Below are 12,934 nucleotides of genomic sequence, written 5' to 3'. Positions count from 1 at the left end.
TGAAAGTAAAAAGGATTACGTTGTAGATTGGATAACAGATAGAACATTTTAAAATTAAATTAGGGAAATTGTAACAATTGAAATATTTTTAATTATATATTGTGATGAAAGTAGAAATGATTAAGTTGTGATTTGGAGGATTATATGGGCAAAACTATTTGGGTTATTGGGAGAGTTTAAGATGTGAAAATGAGTAATATAAAGGGAAAGCTCTATTTAACTAGTGAATTGTAATAATTGAGACTATTAATTGTATATTGTGTTGAAAGCAGAAATGATTAAGTTGTGGTTTGGAGGAATATATGGGGAAAATTATTTGGTTTATTATTATTGGTAAATATAATTAGTTGATTTGTAAGAAGTTGGATTGTATGAAAATAATTGGAATATTCATGTTCATATTGATTATTATACAAAAAAGATAGTTATATAACTAATTGATTTATATTAAAATGTTGAATTTGTATTAAAAAATTGTAATATTACATAATGAACCAATGTGAGGATGGATATAAAAATAGATGACAAAAAATACGGTAAACATAGGAAATGAGTACAAATAAATGGGGACAGTTGGACATGGATGAGTATTATTGAGGTTGAAATGCATCAACTTGAAAACTTACTTTGGAAAGGTCAACGATAATAAAACTTAATAATCACAAATATCCTATACAAATCATTATTTAACAGAAATAAAAATGTCTATGTTTCTAAACTTGTATATAATTTTCCTGTAGGAAGCAGTCTTTCTATTCCTTTTTTGAAAAGTTCTGCTAAATCAGAAAGATCACATGATGTACTAATTTCTCTTTGTGAGTTGTTCCCTGTGGTTGAGGTCAGGACGCAAAACAATGATGTAGCACTTTGGCAGGAATATGCATCCCAGTAATGCAGCGCTGGAGGCCAAGATTGAGAAAACCTCCACAGCTGCCATGGCTTTTCCTTTTGTGCTCAGATAGGCTGGAAAGAAGGAGATCCACACACTGCAAAAGGCCAACATGCTGAAGGTGATGAACTTGGCTTCATTAAAGCTGTCAGGTAATTTACGGGCAAGAAAAGCCACAATAAAGCTGGCAATGGCCAAGATACCCATGTATCCCAAGACACAGTAGAAGAAGAAAGCTGACCCCTCATTGCACTGTAAAATCATTTCCTGGAGCTCTGAGTGCATGTCCAACTCTGGGAATGGGGGAAATGTTGACAACCAAAGAATACAAATGCATACTTGTAAGAGAAAGCATGAGAGGACAATAGAAAAGGCCAATCTTTTCCCCACCCATCTCCTCATCTGAGATCCTGGTTTCGTGGCCATGAAAGCCACAACCACAGTGATGGTTTTGGCCAGTACACTAGAAATGGCCACAGAGAAAGTGACACCAAACATTGATTGTCGGAGAAGGCAGGTCACTTTGCCAGGTTGGCTAAGGAAGAATAAAGAGGAGAGAAAACAGAACTGAAGAGAGACAAGCAGGGTGTAGGTGAGGAACCTGTTGTTGGCTTTGACAATAGGTGTATCCCGATACTTAATAAAAATTCCAAGTACCCAAGATGTCCAGAAGAAGAAACCAAGAGCTGCTGAAGCTAAACCAATTCCTAAGGTTTCTTCAAAATTTAGAAAGACCAGCAGTTTCAGGATACATCCTCTCTTTTCTTTATTTGGATAATGATCTTCTGAACATTCAAAACAGTCATCCATTTCTGGAAGCAAAATCAAGGAATTTGTCATCTAGGCTTTCCAATTATTAGAAATTACTTCATTAATTGTTTGCATCCTAAACTAGTACATTAAACTCTAATGAAAAATGGTAGAATGCATAACCTACCATTCTGATCTGAAATCTTCCCTTGTGGGCATGGAACACAGTCATAGCAGCAGAACTGATTTCCCTCAATCCCCTTCTTCCAGAATCCAGGTAAACAAGGATCATTGCATCGAGAAAGTGGAGGAACCTGGTGATAAGAATAAAAGGTTTCGAAGTTGGAGATAGATAAAACAGATTGTTCAATTTTTCAACTTCATCAACCTAAAAAGATGTGGAAATTGCAATGATGTAGGAAAGGTCCTGTTTGAAGGACGGGGCGTGTACATAATTGCACATAGTGGCAATCTCATGAAAAATTTCCCACTCTAGTGATTTCTGATTCAAATCCAAACCAAAAATGCAATCATGTCTTTTACATTGTAATATCATATTGTCCATTTGAGGAGTGCCTGATCATCAACAAGATTTGAAAAGAATATGCCGTTGTTTATTTAAAAGAGACCCAAAAATCAGATTTCTAAACAGACTACATTTAATATGGGATCATAATGGATTAATTTTAGCTGCTTCAATAATTTGATACCTGATTAAAAGCTGGGTCCCAGACAATCACATCTTTATCAATGAATAATTCTTTTCCTTTTGGAGCCTGGAGATCCATCTTTCCAACTCTAACTCTCTGAAAGGATCTGTTTGGAAAAGTGATCAAGTTGGTGATGTCGAATCCACCTGTTGCTTCCCCTTTCTCATTCAGGAACACTCTCTCCCCAGCTGAATTGTTAAAAGCAATGCCTTGAAGAAATGAATGGAGCTATTTGAAAAAGAATGAAAGAGAAAGGGAGTTGAATACAATGTATTAGAGAGGAGAACACCATATTCGCATTTCATTGACTCGTTCATCCCAGGCCTATAACAATTATTATAACAATTATACATAGCACTCTATTATTAATTTGATGTTATTTTAAGGAAAATGAAGAATGAACTAAAGCAGAATGAAAATTGGCTATTGCGATTACTCAAATTTCTTCAATTATGTTTCAGGTTCATTTCTTAAGCAATAATGAAACCAAGCTAATAGCTAATCTTCCCTGAATGGAATAAAGATATTTGCAAAATATGACAAATTTCCTTTAGCCAGATTTCAAAATTTGAGACTCATTATTCAATAAAGATGTGAGGTAGAGATTATGGCAAACATAAGGTTGTTCCAGAGCATAGGTGCCATTTCTGAAAAGAACCGTCTTTTAATTCATTCCCCTTGAATTCTGATAAGGACAGAAAACTCTGAAGTATTCGAAGAATTGATTATTTTTTTGGAGGAAACAATGAAAAAAAAACCCTAAATTTTCATTTTAAATATCTCGTATTCTACAAGCTATAATGATTTCCTGCATAATTCCTATTGATACCTAAAGCATGATAAAAGGTAGAGACAGGAAGTAGAGGATCAGTCATACTGGATTTATTGTAATTCTCACTAACAAAGAGAAATGAAAGTAGGTGTTGAAGTTACAGGAATGTAACAGAAATTTACACTCAACAGAACGCAAAAGAATTGGTTAATGGAGATATAACAGAAAGCTTTAGTATACAAAAAGGAACAAAGCAAGGTTGTCCCCTCTCCCCATTATTATTCATTTTAACCTTAGAGGTATTGACAAGGAACATAAGAGAAGATACAGAGATAAAAGGAATGGAAATTAGAAACTCCAAGCTTTCACTGATGACTTAGTGTTTATATTAGAAGAACCCATAGAAACTGGCCCTAAATTGATAAAGAAAATTGAGGAATATGGAGAGGTGGCAGGGATAAAGATAAAACCAAGATATTAGTTAAAAATTTCACCAACAAACAGAAAAAGGAATTGAGAGAGAAAATTGACCTACAGATAGAAAACAAGGTTAAATACCTTGGTATTTTCTTAACAGCTAGGTGTGGGGCAATCAAAGAGGACAACTATACAAAGCTGATACAACGAATTAAAACAGGATGAAAAAGTGGAGGAATGTACAGTTATTGATGATAGGGAGAATTGCAGTGATGAAAATGAACGTACTACCAAAACTACTCTTTCTATTTCAAACCATACCAGTAAAATTAGAAAAGAAATTTTTTGATGAATTAAATAAAATGACTCTGCAATTGAAAGTATTACAGGATTCTAAGAATAATGGTGGTTTTGGGTTCCCCAGACTGGGAATTATATTACCAGACTGCAGCTCTCACCTGCCTATAAAATGGAAGAAGAGATAGTTAAAGAAACAATGATTGCCTGGGCAAAGAATTTCAGATACAACATAGAATTAGAAAAATGGTTAAAAATTTGGGAGAGAAACAGCAAACTGAAGATGGCCGCGGCGTATAAAGAAAACCTTTACAAAATGTTTTACAGGTGGCAGTTGTCACCAGCAAGATTATCCAAAATGTATAAGAAGTCCTCTGCCAATTGTTGGAAATGCAACCAGACTCCAGGATCATACTATCACATGTGGTGGACATGTAAGAGAGCAAGGAGTTACTGGGAGAAAATTCATAAATGGCTAGAAATGATAACTGAGCAATATATTGAGTTCAAACCAGAAATGTGCCTCTCAGGTATATTGTCGGAAAGTTATGACAAAGCAAACATCTACTTGGTGTTACATTTATTGATGGCAGCTAGAATTATGTATGCTAAATATTGGAAAAATGTGAACATCCCACCAGATGAGGACGTAATTAGGAAAATTTGGGATTGTGCAGAAATGGACAGATTAACCTTAAAAATTAAAGATAAAGAAGACTCAAAAATATTACAGGACATGGAATAAATTTTACGAATGGATAGAGACAAGAGAGGGAAGTTTCTGAATGTCAGTACAACAAAGATGTATAAAACTATGGATATAATATGGAAAATTTGTAAATAATCTCTCTCTGCTTTATTTGCATTGTTATCCTGAGATGGCACTGTCTTTTCAATAATAAAAAAAAGAATTCTCAAGGGGAAAACAAAAGCCCAGTCTAACACAATTCCAATGAAGAAGAAAAATAAGACATCTCAAAAAAAAAAAAATTGGCATGGTTCAAAAAAGATCTCTCTGATGAACTGAAAGACAAAAAGGAGAAGTATAAAAAGTGGAAAGAGGGGCAAATAACTAAGGCAGAATATCAGCAAATAGATTGCACCTGCAAAAATGAAGTCAGGAAAGCTAAGGCTCAAAATAAACTAAGGCTTGTGACTAAAGTAAAAAATAATTTTAAAAAAGCATCTTTCAAAATGTAAAAATGAAGCAAAAGATCAAGAAAACAATTGGTTCATTAATTGGAGAAAACTTATTTTCTTGCATGGGTCTTTACATAAAACAGTCCAACCTATCTACACCCACCCACCCACCCCCAAAATAAGTCAAAATAAGCAAGATAATCTTAGGAGATCACCTATCTGCTCTAGACAAGTTCCAATTACAAGAACCAGATGGATTACACCCCAAAGTTCAGAAGGAAGTGGAAGATATGATCTCAGGCCCACTCAAGTATATCAAAGAATGGTTGTAGGAATATCTAGTTCAATGAAAAGAAGGACTAGAGATGCCATGATAGCAGTCTTCCAATATCAAAAGAACATGAAGGCAAGATGAGAAGAAATTGATGGAAATTAATCAAGAAGAGAACCAACCTAGAACTAAGCAGAAATTTCCTGAAAGAACAATTAATGAATGGTTTACCTCCAGATGTGGTTTACCTCCAACTCTGGAGGTGTTTAAAAAGAGATTGGACAACCATTTGTCAGAAAGTGTGTCTGGTTTCCTTCTTGGGGAGGGAGCAGCAAGGTCCTTTCCAAATCTTTTATTCTGTTGTAATTTATATAGTAGCTTCTCAATGATCAGAATAATGGAAATTAAGAAAACAGAAACTAGTTTTTCTGAATCTGTTATATTAAGTGTTGTACCTTATGATTCTTGTTGAACTTATCTTTTATTTTATGTACACTGAGAGCATATGCACAAAGACAAATTCTGTGCGTGTCCAATCACACTTGGCCAATAAAAATTCTATTCTATTCTATTCTATTCTATTCTATTCTATTCTATTCTATTCTATTCTATTCTATTCTATTCTATTCTATTCTATTCTATTCTATTCTACTCTATTCTATTCTATTCTAAAAATCTCCAGTGATGTAGCATGCATTCCCTGGAGGCAACACTTCCACTAATTAATTATTCTCACTATCAGGAAATATTTCCTTATTTATAGGTTGTTTCCCATACTTAAAATGTAGAAAACATTAAGACTTTCCACAGTGGGTTCAAAAGATAATTCTACATCAAACTGTTCATTGAAATAAAAATAGTGTCCAGTGCAGAAAGAATACCTGACAAGCCTGGAGATCTAGATTACCAGTTTGTTTACCCATTATAGCTTTTTTTCTATTGAAACGTAATGTGAACAGAGCCTGCAAAGCATGAGCCACCGCATAAACAGCATTGTAGACACTGTAGCTGTGACCAGTCATTTCTATTTCAAACACAGGTGCAGGAAGATCTTCTAGCTTCTTCTGCACAGGGCACGGATTACTATGCATTTCTTGTAGTTCTGGTTTTGGAAATGAACAATCAAATGATTGTTCCCAAATATCCTGCAGAAACCCATCTCTGTAGACTGAAAGAGGATTGATGGTCTGAAGAAATTCCTTGAAACCTACAACTTCTGTGGAGTGAACAGTGAAGGAAATAGCTCCATGGAACATCTGGAGATCCCAACTGACTTGAAATCCAGATAATATGAAATCAATCTGTGCAGTCATGATCCACACCTTTCTAAACAATGCAGTTTCCTTTCTTTCAGGATCTACAAAAAATGTGACAGCTCTTAGCCATGTAATTGCCCAGGATTCTCCATAGACGACAAATGCATTGGCTTTGCTATTCACCATATTAATGGAGATAACTAAGACTGTTTGATAAACTCCTGCAAAGTCTTCCATATGGACTAGTTCGGAAAGCTTTTGTATAAATGATGAACATATTCCATTCTGTGAGAGTAAGGGCTGCATTTTCTGTAAGAAATTTTCTCCATTGTTGTTATCAACAGCAAAAATCCCAATCCATGTCCACTTGAAATGGTGAAGCAGTTGGATAATCCCAATGTACTGATGGTTCTCTTTTGGGACCATGGAATAAAGTGAAGAGAGTTTACTGGTCTGAAATTCCTTTTGGACTAATGAGCCATATGTCAACTATAAGAGAGTGGAATAGTATTCTGTTGAAATACTAAATCAAATATATTTTTCCTTATCTAGTTTCTTTTGAAATACGTTCAGGGAACATATTCCCAAGAATTCTTCTAAATATTAATATAGAAAGGAATTATTTGGATTTACTTCAGAGATGTATAAGAGAACAATTGTTTCAATAGGAGCAAGAGTACTATATCAATTTCCCTCAGTTATGGAATATTCTGGATACTTATTTCCTGTATTTGGCATTGGTCTTTGGTATTATAGTTTCAGAAAAGAATGCTAATTAGTAAACCGTAAACCACGCATCCTCTTTTTTTTTTTTAATTTGATTTATATGCCGCCCTTCTCCGAAGACTCAGGGCGGCTTACAATGTGCTCAGCAATAGCCTTCATCCTTTTGTATATTTATACAAAGTCAGCTTATTGCCCCCAGAAACTGGGTCCTCATTTCACCTACCTTAGAAAGGATGGAAGGCTGAGTCAACCGTGAGCCTTGGCGAGATTCGAAACCTGCAGTAATTGCAGGCAGCTGGTCTTAATAAGCTTAATAACAGGGTGCCTTAAACCCCTGTACTACCAAGGCTCTTAACACAAACCTAAACCTAATCTTTGATGCTCATTATATATTCCATAACAAGAACAAAATATAGAATTTCCAGCTTACTTGTGGAATCTTGAAGAAACCTGTCAGTTCACCTATATAAGACGATGATTCAAAATCCAATCCTCCAATGATAGCCATGAGATTCTTCTGGCTATCACATTTGTAGTTAGGGACAAATTCCTGGGATTTGAAAAGCAGGTCTAGAGTCGTGCGATAGGTCATCCTCGCATGTACGTAACTGTCATAGATGTGGAACCCAAGAGTGATATTAGGTAAGATCTGGGAGTTCTCATTGATCTCCTTCACAGCAAAGGCCAAGGCAAGGACATGTTGATGAAATTTGGTGATTACACTGCAAATGTTTTAAATAACCCAGTTGAAAAAGTAAGTTGACAATTCTCACCATTTCTGTATGAATAACAAGCATTTATGACTGTATAACTGTAACTTTGTTGCTGGTATCCTTACAATTTATATTGGCTGTTTCCTAATATGATTTGATTGCTTATTTGTACCCTATGATTATCTTTAACTGTTGTACACTTGGCCAATGCAGAATTCTATTCTATTCTATTTCTTTCTCTGACAGTAGTAAAAAGATCATCACTATTCTAAAGTTCTTAATAATTTCTACCGAGGGTCCTTGGAGCTCTCTGAGCTTGTTGGCTTTCTTGGAGACATTTCATTATCCAAAATAGGTAATATCATCAATGCCTGGTACTGAGGATGGATAATGAAAAGTCTACAAGAAAATAACCAATCTCAGAGAGCACCAAGGACCCCTCATTTCAACCCTGAGCTACACATATTCTCCTTTATTGGTAATTTCTACTGAATACAAATTTACAATTTTACACATTATTTCCATGACTTGCAACAAATATATACTGCAACATATACAAGTAGTGACTTTTTTCAAAAGACTATGTTTTTTACAACATTTTCAGAAAATGCTATATGAATACATTAATCGGGTTTCACTCATTTACTGTATGTTTGGTGAGGAGAGATAATGCCAAATCGTTTTAAAATTACCTTAACCTCAGTAGATGTTTAACAAGGTGAGTGAAGGTTCTTTAAAAAAATGTAAAGAAAAATATTTGTTCTGTCAGAACCAGATGCATTTGAAAGACACAGAAAGCATAGATTACATTAAAAAAAAAAGATTTGTGCACACAAATCGTTTACTCATATAAGGGATTTTCGAGATTGGATAAGATTAGATAGCGAAGAAAAATTCTTACATTGGTACCTCGTAAGGTGTTCTAGCAGGGTTTTCATCAAATTCTATTTTTAAAAAGTGGTAAATGACGTGAGATGCCATCCCACCAATGATGAAGTCTCCAGGCTGGTACCACTCATGTGGAACAAGGAAAGCATCACTTGCAGGGCAGCTTAGAGAACCTACTTTATGCACCCAAAACATCAGGAGAAACATCTTAATGGTCTTGTGGAAATGTTTTGCCTTCCATCCCACCCATAGGGAAGCATATATAATCCAATACTTCATCTAAAGATAGATCTAAGGATTATGTTTGAGAATATATCTAATGAGAAAATCGATCATTTTCTGTTTGAACATCCATGCAAGTACAAATTTTTATCTTGACTATCACAAGGGTTAGGATCTGAACATGTACTGTACCAGAAAAAAACAGTGTGAGGAAACCTGTAGCAATGAATCTGACAGAGACATGACTACTCACTGTACCAAACTCTCTTTATAGCCAAACAGACACCTTCATGATTGCTGAATTTCAATAGCCTTCTGTGCAGCCTTTGATGTTTTGGCCTACAGTAATTCCTCTAGCATATAATTATTTTGTTTTGATGAGCTGGTTCAGCTATTTTTTTTAAAAAAATGAGCAAAAGCCAACAAAAGACGTATAAGGGAGATTTGCAATAGAATATATAAAACAGAGCTTTTTTTTCAAGATACCACATTTATTTTCTATCAATTTTTCACAAAATAGAAAATGAATGGATTCAGAAGGTATCAGTCATTTATGGTAAGCATGTTTTCTGGGGAGTAACAACATAGATCATTTTTTTTAAAAAAAATTACATTAAGCTCTCTAAAACTCTTCAAAAAAAAAATCTTGCACATTCTCTGACAAACACTTTCATATATTCTAAAGAATGTTATTTCTTTTCCCACATCTAGAAGCATTTGAAAGGTAGAGAAGTTATAGATTAGAAATAAACCCTACATTTTTGCACAAACACTGTTAGATTCGTGGATAGAGAGACAGGAGGCAGGCTTTCGACAACAACTCTTTTATTCACAACTATGTACAATCCAGCAGCTAGCATCTCTGACAGCCCGCCCTTCTGGGCAATAGCTGGGGTGTAGGTGGTCAAGTAGAGACCTGAGTCGGCAGCCCATTAATAGCTCTGCTGGGCTCTTTCCTGTAATCACACTGGGTGTTATGTGTTGATACCGGAAGAACTTATCTACTCTCTCCTGCCAGTCCCCAGGTACCAGTCTGCCTAATGCCTCCTTGGATGATCTAACAGATCATTTCGCCAGGCCATTACTGGAATGGAAAGGTGCTATGAGGGCATGGCATATCCCTAGTTCTGCTAGGAACCCCTAGAATTGCGTAGCGGTTAGTTGTGGCCCATAATATGACACCAGGACATCCAGTAGCCTATGAGGACCTTATTAACAGCTTCTGCCATGGTAATGCTCATTAGGATAATTTCCATCCATTTGGAAGAGGTGTCTACAACTACGAAGAAGGTTTGGCCTTGAACGGGCCCGGTGAAATTAATATGGATTCTTGGCCTGGGGGCCCAGGGACATTCCCACTCTTGAGCTGGTGCTATAGGAGGAACTGGCCGAGACTCTTGAGAGGGCGAGCACCTGGCTACCACACTCTTGGATCTCCCGATCCATATTCGGTCACCACACAAAGCTTCGGGCTAGGGCTTTCATCCAGACAATCCCTAGATGGCCCTCATGTAATGATTTCAATATGGAATACCTTAAACTCTGAGGTATCATTACCCTGTCACCCCATAGCAAACATCCTCCTTGTGAGGAAATCTCGTGCTGCCGATTGGCAAACTGTTTGAATTCTGCCCCGAATGGGGCCTCTGGCCACCCCTTCCACGCCCAGTTCAACGTTGCATCCTTAGCTGAGTGCTTGGCCACATTGACGGAAGTTACAAGGCCAGAATCCAGGCAGTCTATCAAGATGACAGGGAGTCCTGGTGTCAGGTCATCCAACAAGTCCAGCAGGGGCAATGGCTGAGGGCATCGGCATGCCCCAATGATCATCCAGGCCGGTGCAGCACCCCTATGTGTTACTATGGTCTGTGCCTCCACAGTAGCGCCATCTACCAGCTACTGCTGGTATGTCTGCACAAGATCTAATTTAGCGAATAGGTGTCCAGGGCCCAGGGAATGAACAGTTGTTGGACTATTGGCACTGAGTATATGCTCTGCTGGTGTGCCTTATTTATTGTGCACTTATAATCCACACAGATGCGCACTGACCCATCAATCTTGACCGGGGTCACTATTGGGGTTTCCCACCTCACGTGGTCTACGGTTCCAGGATTCCCTGCTTAATTAGTTTGTCCTTTTCCTTGTCTATCCTTGGTTTAAGAGCAAGGGGGAACTCATCGGGGCTTTAACTGGATGGGGAAAATCTTGGGGTCTAAGCTGAAGGAAATGGGGGTGCCCACATACTTGCCTAGCTCCGGGTTAAATACGTCCTGGAATTCCCAAATGAGGTCATCCGTCCAGGAACAGGCAATGGCATTGATGCCGGTAACACCAAGACCCAGGGCATCGAACCAATCAAGCCTGAGGAGGTTCAGAAAGTTGCCTCTGATGAAGGTCAGGGACAGATTCCCCTGGAACTTGTTGAACTGCACCTTGAAGGACCGATGACAGTCAACCGATGACAGGGATTCAATTTCCCTGATAGTCGCTGAGTTACAAGGCTTGGTGGTCTAGCTTGTTCTCTGTATGCCAGGAACTGCCAACTTCAATGCTTGCCATGACATTATTGTGACCGACGAGCCCATGTCTATCTCCATTTCACAGGGTGAACCCTCGAGTTGGATAGTGACATGAATCTTTTTCTTGCAGGGCACGCTTGCTTGCCCTATTCTGGTTTGATAGTTGGTTTCAAGAGCCTTCGCGCTGGTAGATTCACGCCTGGGATTCCAAGCTTCTCACCTTGTCAGTCTTGGACCTTCTGTTTTAGTCACATTGGTGCCAGATCATGGGTAAACGGGCAGGTTGGCTTGACAGACCCTAGCCAAATGTCCTTTTCACTCACAATAGCAGCAAATGCCATCTCTATAGCAACAGGGTGCTGAGCCCCGAAGCTGGCACAAGGTTGCCTCTTATTTTCTCTTACTGTGGGCCTTTTTCAGTCAGTGCAATACACTTCACATCCGCTTCCGTCATGTTTCTCATCGTGATAGAGGTTTTCATGTACCGTGGCCATTGGCTTTGTGACTGCTGGCATGGTGGCCAGCTTCTGTTGTGACTCAGCTGCTTTGTTTGACAACTCAGTTGCCCGAGCCTCATCCAGCACAGCCTGCAACGTCAGGTACATTTTGGCCAAGAGTCTCCACTGGAGTTGGCTCAGATAGGGCTTCAGTGGTGTTGAAGTCATCGTGCCCACAGTGGCTCAGGAATAGTGCTCGCTTCCGGTTATCCGACAATGCAAGGAGATTGTTCACTTCCATGAAGCACTCAAATCCGGTCATATAAGAGTGCTACTTCTTTGCTGGGTCGAATGGCGTTGGCAGGTGAAATACCATCATTCTTGCTGTGCTTCGCTCTGCTTGAATTTGGCACGCAAAATGGCTGCTGTTTGCTATCTGCCACTGGGCTGGATTGTCCTTGTCAGCGTTTCGACGCTGGCATAGAAAGCAGAGGGGAGAGAGAGATAAACTCTGAACTTTTGCCTGCTAAATCCCTTTGAAGTCGTGGAAATGAAGGGGGGAGACATTCCTGGGAAATGACAAGACAAGAAGTCTAAAGAATGACTTGGAAGATAGCCAATGAGAAGCAGAGATTTGGGGATCGGAAAGGGAGGGATTGGGGGGCAAAAGGTCAGTCTTGTCCGCATCGAGCACCACATTGAGCTGTGCTCAATTAAAGAAAAGATTTCCTTAAAGATTGGCAGTTTGGAAATTCATTTATTTTGAGATAGCATCGAAGTCTGACAGTCCCGCTGTCAGCTCTTTGGATTCTCCTTGTCTCTCAGAATCCCACCTTCGTCACCAGTGTTAGATTCATGGATAGGGAGACAGGAGGCAGGCTTCAACAACAGCTCTTTTATTCACAACTATGTCCAATCCAGCAGCTA

General features: G+C 38.2%; 1 protein-coding gene across 1 annotated transcript; it reads right to left on the bottom strand.

The window, feature by feature from the left end:
- Positions 1 to 802: 802 nt before the first annotated feature.
- LOC148113687 (vomeronasal type-2 receptor 26-like) lies at positions 803 to 12,235 on the bottom strand. Its single transcript, XM_087893276.1, has 4 exons — positions 12,003 to 12,235; positions 3,997 to 4,000; positions 1,827 to 1,953; positions 803 to 1,701 (listed from the first exon to the last, which is right to left on the bottom strand). The coding sequence occupies exons 1-4, from the start codon at positions 12,233 to 12,235 to the stop codon at positions 803 to 805; spliced, it is 1,263 nt and encodes a 420-aa protein (XP_087749402.1).
- Positions 12,236 to 12,934: the final 699 nt, after the last annotated feature.

Source organism: Pantherophis guttatus, chromosome 4 (genome assembly GCF_059756535.1).
Source record: "Pantherophis guttatus breed Tessera chromosome 4, ASM5975653v1, whole genome shotgun sequence".
Taxonomy (NCBI): Eukaryota; Metazoa; Chordata; class Lepidosauria; order Squamata; family Colubridae; genus Pantherophis; species Pantherophis guttatus.
Note: the sequence above shows the minus strand (reverse complement) of the source record. Positions and strands in the feature narration are given on the sequence as shown.